At 48.3% G+C, this 19,298-nt stretch overlaps 1 protein-coding gene across 1 annotated transcript in view; it reads right to left on the reverse strand.

Annotated features, from left to right (window-relative positions):
- Positions 1 to 3,436: 3,436 nt before the first annotated feature.
- ARHGAP45 (Rho GTPase activating protein 45) overlaps positions 3,437 to 19,298 on the reverse strand; it is an 89,008-nt gene continuing 73,146 nt past the window's right edge. The window contains 7 exon segments of the mRNA XM_060232867.1: positions 3,437 to 3,740; positions 4,895 to 4,985; positions 5,092 to 5,332; positions 8,629 to 8,864; positions 9,452 to 9,589; positions 11,808 to 11,996; positions 17,731 to 17,894. Of these exon segments, the coding sequence (XP_060088850.1) occupies positions 3,439 to 3,740; positions 4,895 to 4,985; positions 5,092 to 5,332; positions 8,629 to 8,864; positions 9,452 to 9,589; positions 11,808 to 11,996; positions 17,731 to 17,894 (1,361 nt within the window). The 3' untranslated portion in view covers positions 3,437 to 3,438.

A 19,298-nucleotide genomic window follows, 5' to 3' on the forward strand; every position in this document is an offset into this window, starting at 1 on the left:
GAGGCAGGTGGGGCTGAGAGAGCTCTCCCAGAAGCTGCCCTTTCAAGGACAACTGCTACGAGAGCTATAGCTGACCTAAGGCCATTCCAGCAGCTGCAAGTGGAGGAGGGGGGAATCAAATCCAGTTCTCTCAGATAAGAGTCAGCGCACTTAACCACTACACCAAAGTGGCTCTCAGGTAACGTTTTGAGAAGAACTTGGCACTCCTGATATTGTGTTTTTATTGCTTTGTTTTACAATTAGAGAAGCATGCAGCTGTTACAAAACCCAGTACCTCTGGACCTCCTGTGGGTGAGGTCACAAATAACAGCACTTCAAGGACATTGGCTACGGTGACATCAGACTTGCTTGAGCTATTTACAAATAATTAAAAGCAGAGCACAGAGACCCATTCCTCCTCTTCATTCACCCCCCCTTCCTGTTGACACACACAAACCAGTACCGTTCTCGCCTCCCCCAGGAAGGGCTGCATCAAGTTCTTTTCTCAAGGATAAGCTCTGATCTACCTCCGGGAAGCAGGAAAATGGCATCCCATTTTACAGTGTAGGGTGCAATTCTTCAGTCTTTTACAGGATCGGCAAAAACCTCTGTTCCCCCATGCCAAAAAAAATGGATCTTGTGCACATTTAAATGGGACACCTAACCAATAGTCCTTCTAAGCCAGGTGTGTCAAACATGCAGTTTGGGGGCTGTATCAGGCCCCCAGAGGGCTTCTATCAGTCCCCCCCCGCCCCGAGCAACTGGCTGTCATCTGCTTCCTTCTCTCTCTCTTGCTTCCTTCTGCATCTCAGCTTGCTTTGCAAGGCTTGCTCAATCGCACAGGAGCTACAGAACAAAACCTCTTTTCTCCATTGGCTGAGGCTCCTCCCTTGGGAAGGAATAGCTTGCTTTGCCAAACTGTCTCAATCACACAGCAGAGCTGAGCCAAGCCTCTCTTCCTTCTATTGACTGAGGCTCCTCCCCACCCAACTCAGCCCAACCAGACAAGGCCTGGCCCAACAAGCTCTCTTTTATGTCAGATCCGGCCCTCATGAGTTCGTCACCCCTGCTAAGCTGTGGAGTCTTGTGAGCAAAGATTCTACTTTGTGAGCGCCAGGCATTAAAGTGGTATCAATCAGCTTGCTCTGGGGGGCATTTTTCCTGAGCTAAGACAAAAATGTGTGAGCCAGAGGCTAAACAACTGTGAGCTAGCTCATGTTAACTCAGCCTAGAGGGAACACTGCACCTAACCTACTGCAAAGGTTCATCACCTGCACAGAAGGTGGAAGTTCAGCTGACTCTTAAAATCTGAACAGGATACTAGGAGGATCTATCAATCTCTCATTAATCACTAATATAGCTGCCCCTCCTCTCAGTGAGCATAGTACATGAAAGAGATTCAGGTCACCATTTTGGCCTGCAAAGAAAGAGGTATATATTGCTGAATTCGGTCTCCAAAGATAAGCCACCCATCTTAGATGGGAAAGACCTCTTTCTGCCCTAGATGTGGGTAAACTGCTGATCCAGACAGACAATCCTTTGTGTGTGTGTGTGTGTGTGCATGCACCTGGAAGCCATGGCAGGCTCTGGTGACTGACCCGTACCGGGGGCCTGGAAGGCATTCAGAGAGGTGGCTGCATAAAGGCTGCCCCTGCCCTCCTGACTGCTGGTATTCCCAGGAGGTTTCCCATCTAAATACTTGCCAGAGTCAACTCTGCTTAGCTTCCGAGATCAGGCTTGCCTGGGCTATGTGCAAATAACTGAAAGCACAGCTGGCTGGACCAAGGCTGGAGCTTGGGTAGAGCACCCATTTGGCACACGGAAGAGCCTCAATTCTCCTGTAGGTGGTCTTGCTTGCGAAGCTGGAGAGCTGCTGTGCTGATTTAAAGTCTGATCCCGCGTAAGGCAGGTTGTGTGTTTAAGTCTTGTGGCATTTCTACATTTGGTTATGTGTTAGCATCTGACACGGGAGGGGGGGCAGTGAGAAAGAAATCCCTTTCGTCTGCCTCTATTACAGGGGTGGCCAAACTGTGGCTCTTTCACACATATTGTGTGGCTCTCGAAGCCCCCACACGCCAGCTTGGAGAAGGCATTTCTCTTGAAATCACTTCTCCGGTGGCTTGGAAAATGCATCTAAAGTTGCTTTCTTTCAATCTCTCCCTCCTCCCATTTTATTACCTGCCCACCTGCCTCCCTCTCATCCCATCTTGCGGCTCTTAAGCATCTGATGTTCATGTCTTTTGGCTCAAACATTTATTCTACGTTTATTCTATGTGGCTCTTACATGAAGCAAGTTTGGCCACCCCCCTGCTCTATTATGTCAATAAAAAGAGGAAAGATTAATTTACTTGCCTGACACATCCTGATAATCCAGCAAAACTCAGCCCTCCCTACAGACCTAATGTGTGGTTTGGGGGGTATTTTATACTTAAATATTTGAAAAGCTATTTTTTCCCCTGAACATGTTTTGCTTTTGGGGGGCGGGGCGGAAGCAGCCCCTTTGTAACAATGTTTGCTTTGCTGCTATTGAAGGCATAGAAAACCAAGAGTCTGTGGTCTCTTGTTCAAGGAGAAGAAGAAGACCGCAGATTTATACCCAGCCCTTCTCTCTGAATCAGAGTCTCAGAGTGTCTTACAATCTCGTTCACCTTCCTCCCCCACAACAGACACCTTGTGAGGTAGGTGGCGCTGAGAGAGCTCTCCCAGAAGCTGCCCTTTCAAGGACAACTCTTGTGAGAGCTGTGACTGACCCAAGGCCATTCCAGCAGCTGCAAGTGGGAGTGGGGAATCAAACCCAGTTTTCCTAGATAAGATTCTGCACACTTAACCACTACACCAAACTGGCGCCTCTAGGAGTAACACTTAAGGAGTAACTGAGTCTGGGGTTCAAATCTCAGCCACAAAAACTCCTCTGGGACCAGTCTCTCACAGCCAAGCACAGATAACAGGGATGGTATGAGGATAAAATAGAGGAGGGGGGGGGAACGCAGGATAAAAAAACCCACACCACTGGATTGAATGCCAATATGGGGAGGAGCTGTGGCTCAGAGGCAGAGCACTTGCCTGGCATGCAGAAGGTCCCAGGTTCAATCCCCGGCATTTCCATTTCAAAGATCTGGCGGTAGCTGAAGTGAAAGACTGCCTGAAAACTCAGAGAGCAGCTGCTGGTCTGAGTAGACAATACTGACGCGGATAGACCAGTTGTTTGATTCGGTAGAAGGCAGCGCTGCATGTCCATTGGTAAATTTTGGCCTCAGTTTCATGCGTTCAGGACCCCCTGCTCTTATAAAATGGCATTCCCCATTTAGCTGCATCCGTTGACATTTTTGCTTTGAATTAAGCCAGGCCAGCTCATATCTGTGCAGTTTACTAATACAACTTGGGGCGGTGTATAAGTGATTTAAAAATGGTTTGGAAGGAAAGTCGCTGTACAGCACAGTACCAGGAATAGAAAACTGGCTACCCTTCCCCATTCTCCACCTCTGTCCCTCTGCTAAAGACGGCGTCATCTTCCGGATCTGGAGGGTCCTCTTCCTCTTTTGGGAGATGCGTCGGGAGTGAGATGACCTCCAAATCCGATTGACTGACACTGGATGTTCTGGGTAGGGCGTCTCCCTCACTGGCTTCAGACTGGGACGGTGTTTCTTCGTCACTGCTGGTCTCGCTGCCTTGGGGGCCCAAGCCCATCTCCAGGCGGCTGATGGCCTCTGCTCCGTCTTCCCGCTCAGAATCTGAATCGATGTACTGCTCTCCGCCTGGTCCTGCGAGGAAACAGGCGTCCGCATGAGTGAAACCCACTACACTCCCACCTGGCCTTTCGAAGGAAAGCTGACCGGATGGATTAACAGGAGAGATGGAAAGCCTAGTGCAGGAGGTGGTGGCAGCTGCAAGCATAGCCAGCTTCAAGAGGGGACTGGATCAACATCTGGAGCAGAGGTCCATCAGTGACTACTAGCCACAGCATATTGTTGGAACTCTCTGTCTGGGGCAGTAATGCTCTGTATTCTTGGTGCTTGTGGGGGGGGGGTGCCACAGTAGGAGGGCTTCTAGAGTCCTGGCCCCACTGATGGACCTCCTGATGGCACCTGGGGTTTTTTTTTGGCCATTGTGTGACACAGAGTGTTGGACTAGATGGCCATTGGCCTGATCCAACACGGCTTCTGTTCTTATGTTCTTAAACTGCTTGCATTAGACAGGGATCTAATGCAATCACCTGACCCAATAGTGCTGAAAAAAAAATTAATAGCACCGAAAATACCATATATTGAAAAAAAAAGAATAAATCCTCACATATAAACAATTAGCAGCTGCATAAAACTGGAAAAAACAAAATGGTAATCATCAATAGTCCTTTTTCTAAATGAGAAAAGATTTGCTTTGCTCCCTAAAAATTGGTAAGCTGAGGCAGGCTGTACGACAGAGGGGCCACCACTGAAAAAGCTTCGCCCTCCTCAATTATTTCCCCTCCAAGTCGGAGGGAGGCTTCCAGGGGGTTCTGTCCCCAGGGTCTGCTTCCACTGAACCAGGGGTGGCCAAACTATGGCTCAGGAGCCACATGTGGCTCTTTCACACATATTGTGTGGCTCTTTGAAGCCCCCACTGCCCCATCAGCCAGCTTGGAGAAGGCATTTCTCTCTTTAAATCAGTTCTCCAAGCCAAACCAGACAGCAGCTTGGAGAATGCATTTTTAAGTTAGTTGCTTTCTACCTCTCCCTCCTCCCTCCCCTGGATGTTTCCCTCCTTCCCTCCCTTCCTGTCTTGGGGCTCTCAAACATCTGACATTTATTCTATGTGGCTCTTACTCTAAGTAAGTTTGGCCACCCCTGCACTGAACCAAGCTCACATTTATTCCCTGATGCTCAGGCCTGCCCACGCACCCCCCAGCCCACCTTTAGGAGCTGTGGCTCCCTCTCACCTCTGTAGGAGTCGCCATCAGCATTTTCAGTCGGGTCAACGGTCCCAGCAAGACACGGGACGCTGCTGGGTGGCTCATCGCAAGCATCTTCCTACGAACGGGAAGCAAGTTAACCAGTTAAGCTTGTCAGGGAAGAAGCTGTCAGTCAAAAGGCTGCTTTCTGCGACCACCAGATCTCCTCCAGGCGGATCACTCACCTGGCTATGGCCAGGCCCCTCCCCCCCTAGCTCTTCTTCCAGAACGACGCCTCCGTCCTCTTCAAAGATGGTCGTATAGAAGATGATGAGGGCCTCCACGATCCGTGCCTGATGAGGGTAGTCAACCAGGGAGGAGAGAGAGATGGTGGCCTGCGTGGGCTGGGGACGCATTAAGGTGGGGCCGAAGACAATGCCCAGGTTGCCAGAGGTCATCTTATTTTCTTGTTCTACCTCCACAATCCTGAAAAAGTACATTGGAGAGAGAGGGGAAGAGAGAGAGAGAGAGAGGAGGAGAGAGCAGGAGAGAGAGAGGGAGAGAAAGAGGGGGAAGAGAGAAGAGAGGGGGAGAGAGAGAGAGGAGGAGAGAGCAGGAGGAGAGAGCAGGAGAGAAAGGGGAGAGGGAGAGAGAGAGGGGAGGAGAGAGCGGGAGAGAAAGAGGGGGGAGAGAGAAGAGAGGGGAAGAGAGAGGGGGAGAGAGAGAGAGGAGGAGAGAAAGGGGAGAGGGAGAGGGAGTGAGAGGGGGGGAAGAGAGAGGGGAAGAGAGGGGGAGAGAGAGGGGAGGAGAGAGCAGGAGAGAGAGAGGGAGAGAAAGAGGGGGAGAGAGAAGAAAGGGGAAGAGAGAGGGGGAGAGAGAGGGGAGGAGAGAGCGGGGGAGAGAGAGGGGGGAGGGAGAGAGGGATGGGGAGAGAGAGGGGGAGAGGGAGAAGAGGGAGAGGGGAGGGAGAGAGAGGGGGAGAGAAATATCCAGTAATGGGGCAGAAACATGTGGCAGGATATGGCTGTGGCTGGGTACCTGAGTTCCTGCTTTGCCTACAGAAGGTCTCAGGTTCAATGCCCAGTGAAAAGATGTCACTTTGGGTGTTGGGCTGAAGCCTCCAGGGGCCTCTGCTTGGCATGTGGAAGGTCTCAGGTTCAGTCGCTGGCATCTCCGGGCAAAAGGATCAGGTAGGAGGTGATGGGAAAGACCTCTCTCTGCCTGAGACCCTGGAGAGCCACTGCCAGTCTGAGTAGACTGACCCTCATGGACCAGGGGTCTAATTCAGCATAACATTAAGCCACACAATATATGTGGTAGAAATGGATTTTAAATCCCCCCCCCCGCACAATTTTCCAAAATATTTTCAATACAGCATTAATACTTTTTTATTATGATAATGTTTTGGCTTTTCCTCCACTCCTTTTCCCTCCACTTGCAGCTGCTGGAATGGCTGACCCAAGCTCTCGTAAGAGTTGTCCTTGAAAGGACAGCTGCTGTGAGAGCCCTCTCAGCCCCACCCACCTCACAGGGTGTCTGTTGTGTGTGTGGGAGGGAAATTGTGAGTTGTTCTGAGACTCTGAGATTCAGGGTGTTTTTACATTCAGTTTGATCCAGAGTCTTAGAGTCTTCAAATCGCCTGCCGCTGTTCCGCTTTAATTATTTTCCTTTTACATTTAAGCATTTCAATCTTGGGGAGGGGTCTCTCTGATCAGAGGGCAGCCAGAATACCAGTGCTTAGTTAAATGTATACAATTGCTTGGAAACATGTCAACACTGCAAAAACAATACAAATTTAAATTACTAGATGAGGCAAGCAATGATATGTAAAAATTTCAAGTGCTGTCAGTTCTCATGCAAATTACTGCACCTTGTGGTGGCTTTTGGAGGAGTCTTTTAAAATGCATGAAAACTTCTACAATACAAGTTTGAAACGCCTGTAGAGAAAAGGCCAGATCAAAACTAGTGTGGAGAAAAATGTTGCAGCAGCAGCTCGGAAACTCACTGAAACAGATGTAGATGCTTTGGGCAGCAACGATGCAAAACAGTTGTGAGAACGTTAGGTAATGTAAAAGGTGAGTTTCTAATGTGGTGATAGAGAGTCGCAAACTGCCAGTGTAAGAACACCCTCAGAGTATAGGGCGGGATATAAATCCAATATCTTCTTTTCTCTCCCCTTCTGTATCTTCAGGTAACATCCCCTAGTCATTATTGATTTAAATCATTTTATATTGATTTGTGTTGTTTATTTTCTAGATGTGTTTCGGAGAACTGTCGTATACTATTGATCACTGACGAAGCCCTATCATTTGATATTTATCACCAACTTTTATCGTATATAAAGCTTATTCTTGATGACTTTTAATGTAGCTTGAAATTCAGGCTTGTTTTTAATTATATTTATGTTTTTAATTATATTTTTGTCTACACTACAGAGTCTAGAGAAAGGCTTGCAGGACCTTATGCAGTTCAGCAGGCTTTTGGTGGAGGACAGCGACGGTTTCCACTTCCCCACCCTCTAGCTGCATTTTGTCTCCTGCCCCTGCCTGTGAAGTCTGAACTGGGATTAATTATCGCCATTAGATTGTAAAATAGTTTTTTCAAAGTATTATTTTATTTGTATGGTTTTTTTCTTGATTTGTACATCACCCAGAGCCCTGCAGTTGGACAATTCATAATATAATTAATAATGAGAATTACTATATATTTCTTTTGACACAATTTTTATTTGCTGTAGCTCAGCCCTTGAATCATTCTCGGCATAAGACTAGCTTCGTCTACTTCAAAGATATATTTTGGACATCTTCCCCAGCCACACCACCAAACTTCTCTTTCCTGGACTCTTGGCTGCGCTCTGCTATCGAGCGACAGTCCCTTCTGAGTTCCCACTTAGTAACACAAGAGGGCTAAGAGACTCCCACTCCCAGGCACTCCCTACCCCATGGATTTATACCCCGCCCTATACGCTTGAATCTCAGACCGGTTTTGCACTAGGGCTTGTTCTGGGTGGGGAGCCCTTTTGCCCCCGGTGCTTCTCTCTGTTTTTGCACAAGCTGCCCCAGAGTTGTGAGTTGGTGCGCTGCTTTTCTGCAGCAAGCAGAAACCGTTCATAAGAGGATCTCGCTTGCTGCGGAAAAGCGGCGCACCAACTCACAGCTCTGGGGCAGCTTGTGCGAAAACGGACAGAAGCGCTGGAAGCAAAAGGTCTCTCCTCCTGGAACAAGCCTAGTCCAAAATTGGTCTTAGAGCGGTCACAATCTCTTTTACCTCCCCCACCCCCAACAGACACCCTGTGAGGTAGGTGGGGCTGAGAGAGCTCTCCCAGAAGCTGCCAAGGGTTTTGCTTACATCTGGCAGAGGCTGAGTGTCCTGTCCCAAGATGCTGCCCATAGTAGGGAACAGAAGGAAAGGAAAGGTCCCCTTTGCAAGCACCAGTTGTTTCCGACTCTGGGGTGACGTTGCTTTCACAATGTTTTCACAGCAGACTTTTTACGGGGTGGTTTGGCATTGCCTTCCCCAGTCATCTACACTTTCCCCCCAGCAAGCTGGGTACTCATTTTACCGACCTCAGAAAGATGGAAGGCTGAGTCAACCTCGAGCTGGCTACTTGAAAACCCAGCTTCTGCCGGGGATCGAACTCAGGTCGTAAGCAGAGCTTAGGACTGCAGTACTGCAGCTTTAACACTCTGTGCCATGGGGAACAGACGGTGGTCTAAAAGGGTACTGAGTTTCAGCTTGGGCTGTGGGACCCCAGAATGGGCAACCTCTGTTCTGTGTCTCACCTTCTCAGGTGCTGAACAATGTACTTCAGAGTGGCCAGGTTCTCCTTGGGAAGATGGCACAGGAGTTCCTTCAGCTTTGCCACCAAGGTCACCACCACCTGGTCCGTCTCAGCCCCTTTGTCCTCCAGCTCCACAACGTTCTTTGCGGCCTTGCCCTCGGCCCCAGTCTGCAGGCTTTCCTTGGCCGCGCCCATGAGGCTGTTGTATGTGCGGAAGGGCATGATTGGCTCTGGGAGCTAACAAGGAAAATGGCTGTTTGTTCCACACGAGAAAGAACATAAGAACATAAACGCAGCCATGTGGGATCAGGCCAATGGCCCATCCAGTCCAATACTCTGTGTCACACAGTGGCCAAAAAAAACCCCCAAGTAGCATCAAGAAGTCCACCAGTGGGGCTAGAAGCCCTTCCACTGTGCCCTCCCAAGTACAAGAATACAGAGCATCACTGCCCCAGACAGAGTTCCAACAATACTCTGTGGCTAATAGCCACTGATGGACCTCTGCTCCATACGCAGCCAATCCTCCTGGAACTTACATAGGCCCTGTACTAAGAGCCCTGTAAGCTCCAGGAGGATTAGCTACCTCAGGGGGAGTGGCCTAATATGCAAAGGAGATTCTGCTACAAAAAAAGCCCTCCATCTAGCCTAAAATGCCTCTTTTCTCCAGTCCAGATTTTACCTCTTCTTTTTTTTTTTGAGTTTTTCTCAATGGAAAAGGCCCCCCCTTTTGCAATTCCTTGTAGGGAAGATGCTCTGAATCCCTGGTTCCTTTCAGTTGCCCCTCCCCCAGTTGGAGATGCCCAAGCCGTTCTTGCCCTCCTCACCTGTCGCAGGTACAGCTTCAGAACATTGCTGATGTCATGCGGGGAAGCCTGGGAGAGCTCCACCAGCTCCTTCCCATTCTCAAAGGCTTGGCACAGTTTCTCCACTCGGGTTTTAACGCCGTTAACACGGTAGATGCCCTGAAGGAGACAAAGAGACACAAGTGAGAAGAATTCACTGATTTTTAAAATGCACTGGGAGGAAAGAGGTATTTGTGAATTTCCTGCATTGTGCAGGGGATTGAACTAGACGGCCCTGGAGTCCCTTCCAACTCTGTGATTATCAGCCCAGACCTTTGGGGAAGTGACCTACATTTGCCTATCTGGGGTCTGATGTTCTGGATGGGTTATTCTTCCCTGAAGAATCAGGCACACAACACTTGGGAAGAGGTACTCCTACTAGAAGAAGAAGATGACCGTAGATTTATACCCCACTTTTCTTTCTGAATCAGAGTCTCAGAGTGGCTTACAATCTCCTTTATCTTCCTCCCCCACAACAGACACAACTCTGCTGACCCAAGGCCATTCCAGCAGGTGCAAGTGGAGGAGTGGGGAATCAAATCTGGTTCTCCCAGATAAGAGTCCATGCGCTTCACCACTACCCCAGACTGGCTCTCTCTCTCGGCACCACTCTCACCTTGGAGAAACAGGGACATTTCCACAGGCCCTTGGCTCAGTGGAGGCTGGTTCGCCAGCACTAGTCATTCCTGGAAAAAGCTGTCCCAGCCATCATCACACATGCCTTATTAAGAGCCAGGTTAGATTACTGTAAGATGCAGTATGGTGGAGACTCCCTTGGAGAGTATTCAGCAAGCAGACAACAAGAGGCTTTTTCAGGGAACAGACCACAACAGATGTAGAAAGACCAGGCCTCATTTTGGGTAAGAACTCACAGCAGCTGAGCTCTGGAACCTCTAAATTTTATTGTGCTCTTTCTTTATTAACCTCCTCCTCCAAAAAAAAAAGACTTGCTTCTGGGCTCCATTGTTCAAACCTCCTGTGAGAATTTTGCTGAACTCTAAGATCTGACAAACTTTCTCATATTTTTTCCCACAAAAAATGGGAAAAGAACCAAAACCTATCAACAGACAGATGGAAATCTTCATTATGCCACTGGGGCCACAAAGGATAAAGTAATTTAAAAAGTATGATGGGAATAAGGTTTTATGAGGACAATTCTAATCCAAGAAGCATTTGAAAGTAGATGCTGAGCTGATATAATTTAGTCCACCTTCTGGTGATGCCAGGGGTGTGTGGGATATGCTAATGAGCTCTGGCACCTCTTTTTCTATGAAATGACCCCTGAGAAAGACCTGTTGCTCCTGCTGTTCTGCCAGCTTCCAGTTCAAGCTACAGAGTTTGACCTGCAGGGCTTTTTTTTTTGAGCAGGAACGCAGTTCCGGCTGGCTTGGTGTCAGGGTGTGTGGCTTAGTATGCAAACAGTTCCTGCTGGGCTTTTTCTACAAAAAAGCCCTAGGTGAAACAATGGTGATGTCATGGGGTGTGGCCTAATATTCAAATGAGTTTCTGCTGGGCAAAAAAAGCCCTGTTGACCTGTGATGCCCTAAATGGGTTGCAGTTGGAGAGGATCTACTCCTCACCCACATCTCCAGTTTCAGTCCAGTTAAGAGAAGTTTGGTGGTAAGCAGGGCCTTTTTTGCACAGGAACGCAGTTCCAGCTGGCTTGGCAACAGGGGGTATGGCCTAATATGCAAATACGCAGGGGTGGAAATCTAGCAGGAGTTCCATTGCATATTAGACCACACCCCTCTAATGTAGCCAGGCTCTTTTTTTGTAAGCTCTTGGAGGATTGGCTACATCATGGGTGTGTGGCCTAATATGCAAAGGAGCTCCTGTTAGAATTCCACCCCTGTAAATACATTTCTGCTGTGTGATATAATGATGACATCAGGGGTGTGTGGCCTAATATGCAAATGAGTTCCTGCTGGGCTTTTCCTACCAAACAAGCCCTGGTGTGAAGGCTGATGGGCCCCTGAAGCCAGGTCTTTCTGTTTTTATTGCAATTCTGGCTGCAGCCACTAGGGGGTGTAGGGAGCTGCACGCGATTGAATTACAGGCCTTGCTTTTGATCACTTTTCTTAAACTTCTTCAATAAAGCTTTTTTTGCTTCATTTTTGTGTGACTTCCCAGGGAGTGACCTCAACCCACCCAGGCCAGAGTTTGGTTACGCTACCACACCACACCTTGAGAACTGTGCTCTCTCATCCAAAGGAAAACAAAGCCCAGGAAATGCTGACCCTGAAACTCTGCCTTGCCTGGCATGATAATATTTATAAAACAGAGATTTCCTCAAGATGCAGCTAGAACTCCCCCAAAGCTGGCTTTACTGGCGTCTCACCTTCGTTTTCAGCGCTCGCCTCTCAATCTCGCAGATGCATTTCTTGATGATGAAGGGGACCCCGTCGAAGCTGGCGCAGGCGGCCTGCTGGAAGTCCCGGCCAAAGAGCTGCAACTTGCCTTGGAGTTTCTTGTGCCCGCACTGGATGGCCAGCGTCTCCAGGCATTTCTTGTGGCAGGACAAGCAACACTAGGAAAGACACAAAGAAACAAGAAGTGAAGCAGGGGGCGCAGCTCCTGGGAGACCCACCGGCTGGTGTGGCACCACTGAGGAGCAAGCTTGAGACGCCTGCCCAAACCGGCGAATGGTCGGAGCGAGTGAAGGCATCTCAGGGACAAGATCTCAGGGGAAGGGCGGCAAGGAAAGTCCCTTTTGTTCCTGTATCTCTGCTTGCCTTAGGAAGCCCTTGGGTTGACAATCTTTCTGAGAAAATAGTTTAGCCCAGACTTTAAGAAACCAGACAGCAATTAACAGACTGCTTTTATTGCCCTGTAACACCTTCAGTTCTGACATGCAGATGCTATCCAGACCAAATGTCCTTTCAATTTGACCAGATCTCCTTTCAATTTGTTAATTTCACTGTTTTGCTATCGGATTATAACTCTGTACCATTTTGCATGCTTAACCGCCGCCCACCAGATATATGTAACTCTGCTCATTTGTACACCATTCCTTCGTCTGATGAAGACTGCATGCATACGGAAGCTTGCACACTGAATAAAACTTGGTTGGTCTTAAAGGTACTACTGGAGTCCAACTTTGTTCTATTGCTTCAGACCAACTGGGCTAGCCTGGATCAATCTTTCAGCCGGTTCAGCCTTTACGATGACAATACCCTGAGAGAAGAGCTGGCAACTGTTTGGCAGAGAGCAGAATGGATGAGGGCCCTTTTGGGAGGAAAGAAGAAGATGAAGAAGAAGATATTGGATTTATATCCCGCCCTCCACTCCAAAGAGTCTCAGAGCGGCTCACAATCTCCTTTACCTTCCTCCCCCACAACAGGCACCCTGTGAGGTGGGTGGGGCTGGAGAGGGCTCTCACAACAGCTGCCCTTTCAAGGACAACCTCTGCCAGAGCTATGGCTGACCCAAGGCCATTCCAGCAGGTGCAAGTGGAGGAGTGGGGAATCAAACCCGGTTCTCCCAGATAAGAGTCCACACACTTAACCACTACACCAAACCGGCTCTCCGGTTTGGTGTAGAAAGAAAGAAAGAAATTTTTACTGGTCCCTTGGGGGCGGGGGGAGCTGTTCCAGGCCCATAGCCAGGATTTTTCATTTGGCGGGGCACATTTTTTGCAGGGGCCCCAATTACTGTGGTTAAGTGTGTAACTTAGTTCCATTGCTTCAGAACAACATTTCTTTTTACCAGCTTCTCAGGTCTGACACACCAAGGCAGGTTTAAATTTGGCTGCCTTTTACTGAACGGTAACATCAACACTAAAATGTTAAAAATTTGAAAACACAAACTATGAGCAGGGAAGAATGCTCACACAGAGGAAAGACCTACAGAATGCCTTGGATCGAAAATTAAAGTTAAAATCAGCACTTTCATGAGTAAATGAACATATGTCCCCCTCCCCTGTCAATCTCAATCTTAAAACGCATTGAGAGTAAACTGAGAACAAATTAAAATGAAACAGAAATACAAAACCAAAACAGAATAGAACAAATTTTCTATGACTCATTCGTTAGCAATTGGTTGATGAAATTAAATTCTAAATTAGAGGAAAGTGATCTGAATATTGATTCCCTAGCCCTCATGTTTAAGAACGGGGCAAAAGTAATTATCAGAGACCGATTACTGAAATTGGAGTTGAAACAATCTCTGGCCAAAGTTGGGGGGATGTATATCCCAACCTTCTTTACAAGTGATCTTAAAAGTGCCAGGTATCTAGGAAAGATACAGCCAATTAAGATCAGGCGGATGCTGTCCTTGGCACGCTTGAACATTCTGGACACAGCAGTTCTGAGGGGCCGTTTCCATAAGATTCCGCTAGAAGACAGGATCTGTCCGTGCAGCCTGGAGGAGGTTCCCCATCTTATTCTGTTCCCCATCTTATTCTGAACTGTTCCCCATCTTATTCTGAACTGTCTTTTCCATACAGAGGTAAGGTACAAACTTCTGCGGAACCACTTAATGTTAGCTGAATCTTTAAATCAGGCCCAAGTCATGCACTTCCTCCTAGGGGACGGGTGTGATCAACTTTCCCTGGATCTTGCTAAGTTTCTATATGTTTCCGACCTTGACAGGAAGAAATTTAACACTGCTTGTATTTGAAAGAAAGTTGCCCTTAGTTAAGTATTGCCTATATCAGATAATTTTATTACTACTTTGATGGTTGTACATAGTTATTATATTGTTATGTGATATTTTAGCTTGGTGTTGTGTTGTTGTTGTACTGTTATCGATGTGTTGTGTTGTTGTTGTTGATTGGCCTAGAGCCGTATTAAACTGACTGACTGACTGACTAGAACAGGGTTGAATGATGGAGAAAAATAACAGTTGTGGCTATAGCAGCCACACTAATGCTGCAAATTATATTATTGAAAATTCCATTAAACAGCCCCCTTGCTATTAAGTTCCTTCTCTCCCCCAGCTGTTCTTATCTTCCTTTCCTTGGCAATTGAGATAAAGGATCAAAGTAAATGAGAGGGGGAACAGAATCTAACTGAGAGTAAGATAAACATAAGCCGATTCCCCACTAGCCTTATGCTGCTCTCAGGCTCCTCTTCTCTGCTGGACTTCCGTCGGATTTCACACTATCTGCCTTGGGGCTGCAATTAGCTCTGCCTTTTTTACATGGCAAACAGAAACAGATTTTTAGAGGATCTTGTTTGCTGTGCAAAAGAGGCAAAGCCTCGGGGCAGCTTGTGCAAAATCCGACAGAAGTAGAGTTGCCAATCCCCAGGTGGGGGCAGGGGATCCCCTGGTTTGGAGGTCCTCCCCCCGCTTCAGGGTCATCAGAAAGCGAGGGGAGGGGAGGGAAATGTCTTCTGGGAACTCTATTATTCCCTGTGGAGATTTATTCCCATAGAAAATCATGGAGAATTGATCCACGGGTATCTGGGGCTCTGGGGGGGCTGTTTTTTGGGATAGAGGCACCAAATTTTCCCTATAGCATCCAGTGCCCCTTCCCAAAATACCCTCCAAGTTTCAAAAAGATTGGACCAGGGGGTCCAATTCTATGAGCCCCAAAAGAAGGTGCCCTATCCATTATTTCCTATGGAAGGAAGGAATTGAAAAGCTGTGCCGTCCCTTTAAATGTGATGGCCAGAACTCCCTTTGGAGTTCAATTATGCTTGTCACACCCTTGCTCTTGGCTCCGCCCCCGATGTCTCCTGGCTCCACCCCCAAAGTCCCCAGATATTTCTTGAATTGGACTTGGCAACCCTAGATAGAAGCCCTGCTGAGAAGAGGAGGGTGAGAGCAAGGTAAGGCTGGTGGGAAATTGCTCAAAGTCTGAGTGAAGTGGCACCCTTAAGGCTTATACTTTATTCAAAGTATAATTGAAATGAAGTGAAGTTTATGCAACTCATTTCCACTCCAGGGGTGGGGGAAGGGGAGGTGGATTTGTATCACAGAGAAAAGGTGAAGAAAAAGATATCAAGCAGCTGAGTGCAATAAATCACATCTCTCCCGGTGCATCTTTTGCAACCTCAGGAAATGATGAGAAAGGCTAGATCACAATTTAAGCAGAGAGCAGCCCTGCCCTCCCCCTCCCCCCTTTTTTTTTTACTCTGAGGAATTACCCTAGAAAGCAAATCTGAGAGCTGAAATCTGAGAGCTCTTCACTAGCTGTTAAACCCTGAACCAGCAATCTCCAGCTGCCCTTCCTGGGAGGCAAAGCCAAGGACAGGCACCTCAGCGGCTGACACTCTGTGAGGTAGGTAGGCTGAGAGAGCTCTCCCAGACTGACCTTTCAAGGACAGAGTCTCAGAGCAGCCTGCAATCTCCTTTCCCCTCTTCCCCCATGACAGACACCCTGTGAGGTAGATGGGACTGAGAGAGCTCTCCCAGGAGCTGCCCTTTCAAGGACAGAGTCTGAGCGGCCTACAATCTCCTTTCCCTTCCTCCCCCACAACAGACAACCTGTGAGGTGGGTGGGGCTGAGAGAGCTCTCCCAGGAGCTGCCCTTTTAAGGACAGAGTCTCAGAGAGGCCTACAATCTCCTTTCCCTTCTTCCCCCACAACAGACACCCTGTGAGGCAGGTGGAGCTGAAAGAGCTCTCCCAGAAGCTGCCTTTTCAAGGACAGAGTCTCAGAGCGGTCACAATCTCTTTTACCTCCCCCCCCCCCATTCACAACAGATACCTTGTTAGGTGGGTGGGGCTGAGAGGGCTCTCTCAGCAGCTGCCCTTTCATGGACAACTCCTAAGAAAGCTATGGCTGATCCAAGGTCATTCCAGCAGTTGCAAGTGAAGGAGGGGGGAATCAAACCCTGTTCTCCCGGATAAGAGTCCACACACTTAATTTTAAATATAAAGGATAGCAGCTGGTAAGCTCTGAGTTGGTGTATCTTCACTGGTAGGTGTCAGGATCGACTAATAATGACTTAAGACTGGGGGATCATGGCCTAAGCAATAGGCCCTGTTGAAATCATAATGGGTCCACTGCTGCTAGTGTTCTACCTTAGTTGCTCCCCTTCCCCCCTTTTCTTATTGTGATTTGCAACTGGTGCGAAGGAACTAGGGCCTGAGGTGGGAGGAAGCCTTGCATAACAATTCAAGGGCATTTGCTAGCTATCGCCTGAGAAAGTATCTAGTAGTTGTGTGTGAATGTTTCCTCCTGTAAACCCCCCCCCCCCGTAGGAATGTTTTTGAAGTGTATCTTAAACCCATGTATCAATGTATTGGTTTCATTCTTAGCAAGCTAGAGGCTTGCGCCAGAGTACCAGTTATCAATAAATGTAGTCTTAGTATCAACTTTGACTCATTCTTGACTTGACAGTAGGCCCCAAGGGCTTGGAGGTGGTGAAAGGAAAACCCACGTCAGTGGACTCCCAGATCCATCAGTGCAGAACTGAGCAGATGCTTCCACACTGCTGGACTGCTGAAGACAAGGCTGGTCTGCTGTGCTGGAGCCACAATTGGAGTGGCTCTGCCCACTCCCCGCCCCAACAGTCTTTTGTTCCCTCCCTTGCACCAGTAACTCGTGAGCTGAATAAGTGCCCTAGACAGGCCGGTTCTGGCCTTATGTTTGACACCCCTGATTTAGAGGGACAGTTGGTCTGATCAGATGGGGAGGGACGGTGGCTCAGTGGTAGAGCATCTGCTTGGGAAGCAGAAGGTCCCAGGTTCAATCCCCGGCATCTCCAAAAAAGGGTCCAGGCAAATAGGTGCGAAAAACCTCAGCTTGAGGCCCTGGAGAGCCGCTGCCAGTCTGAGAAGACAATACTGACTTTGATGGACTGAGGGTCTGATGCAGTATAAGGCAGCTTCATATGTTCATATGTTCAAAAAGGGTCCAGGCAAATAGATGCAAAAAACCTCAGCTTGAGACCCTGGAGAACCGCTGCCAGTCTGAGTAGACAAGACTGACTTTGATGGACCAAGGGTATGACTCAGTAGAAGGCAGCTTTAGTGGGCTGTTCTTACATTCTTACATTGGGAGCCATCTTGGTGTAGTGGTTAAGTGTGTGGACTCTTATCTGGGAGAACAGGATTTGATTCCCCACTTGCAGATGCTGGAGTGGCCTTGGGTCAGCCATAGCTCTCAGCAGAGATGTCCCTGAAAGGGCAGCCTCCCTGAGAGCTCTCTCAGCCCCATCTGCCTCACAGGGTGTCTGCTGTGTGTGTGTGTGGGGGGGGAAGGCAAAGGAGATTGTGAGTCACTCTGAGATTCGGAGAGGAAGGCAGGATATAAATCCAATTTCTTCTTCAGTCACTCTGATCTATTCTCCATGGCCAATTTTTCCTTCCTACCTCTTCACATTCGGCTCCCTGGAAATAGACGTAGCTGTTGCATTCCCGGCACTTGGCAGGGGCCCGCAGTTTCCGCAGCCGGTGGGTCCGGGCGGCTTTGGATAAACCGACGTTTCGGAAAGGACCAGTGGGCGATGTGATTTCTGGGGCTGTGACGCTGAGGCCTGGCAGGGAGAGACAGGAAAGTCACAAAGACCAATCTCACATCCAGTTTTATTTAGTTAGTTCGTTTCTACCCCACCTCTCTCCCCAAAGAGGCCCCAAAGCTGCATGCATCATTCTCCTGTCCTCTCTTTTATCCTTACCCTGCGAGGTAGGTTAGGCAGAAAGAGAGGAACCTGGAGAGGAGTAAGAGCAGAAGATCCACCCAAGTCTGGTTTAGGCGTCTGTGTGTCCCTCCAGCCTAGAGCTACTAACACACGCTGCCTCCATGTTGTTTAAAGGTCAAGACCAGAAGGTCCATCCTTATACCATACACCATCAAATGATGGGAGCTAACTAGGATGAACTCCAACAGGGTCTTGAAAGCAGCATTGTAATACAAACAATCTGCCACTAGGTGCCGCTGTTGTTCTTAGTAATCTCTGCATCTACTGAAGCGAGCAGCTGAACAAAGTTTTGAGTCCAGTGGCACTTTTAAGACCAACACAGTTTTATTCTGAGTATGAGCTTTTGTGTGCATGCACACTTCTTCAGTGACTGTCTTCCCTCTTTCTCATGGTCATACTATACCAGGGGTGTCAAACATGCGGCCCAGGGGCCAAATCGGGGCTTTGCAGGGCTCCTATCAGGCCCCTGAGCAATTGACTGTCATCCGCTTCCTTCTCCCTTTCTCTTGCTTCCTTCTGCATAACATCTTGCTTTGCCAAGCTTGCTCAATCGCACAGCGGAGCTACTGAGCCAAGCCTGTCTTCCTTCTATTGGCTGGGGCTCCTTCCCCTCCTACTCCCTTGGGGAAGGAAGGAAAGAGCCAGTTCCTTTACCCAGTTCCCTGGATCACATGGGAGAGATACAAAGAAAGCACCTTTAAGACCAATGAGTGCTAATGTTTTAAGCATGTTTTATTTTAAGGTGTTTTTTAAAAAAAATCTTTAATTATGTTTATCTATGTCCTTTGTAAAGTTTATATTTTTTCTACCTAATCTTAAATAAGCACACAAACAGCCCAGCTCGACATGGCCTGGCCCAACAAGGTCTCATTTATGTCAGATCTGGGCCGCATAACAAATGAGTTTGACACCCCTGGACTATACTTTATCACGTCCACATTTTCCATCCCTCTCGGCAGGTCCCAACCAATGCTCCCTCTAAGCTGTGGAGCCTTGTGAGCAGAAATTCCACTTTGTGATCTATGGGCATTAAGGTTGTGAGCTGCTGCATACATTAGAAGATATTGGATTTATATCCCATCCTATACTCTGAATCTCAGAGCAGTCACAATCTCCTTTACCTCCCCCCGCCCCCACAACAGACACCCTGTGAGGTAGGTGGGGCTGAGAGAGCTCTTCCAGCTGCTGCCCTTTCAAGGACATCTCCTACGAAAGCTATGGCTGACCCAAGGCCACTCC

This window comes from Heteronotia binoei, chromosome 2, assembly GCF_032191835.1.
Source record: "Heteronotia binoei isolate CCM8104 ecotype False Entrance Well chromosome 2, APGP_CSIRO_Hbin_v1, whole genome shotgun sequence".
Lineage (NCBI taxonomy): Eukaryota > Metazoa > Chordata > Lepidosauria > Squamata > Gekkonidae > Heteronotia > Heteronotia binoei.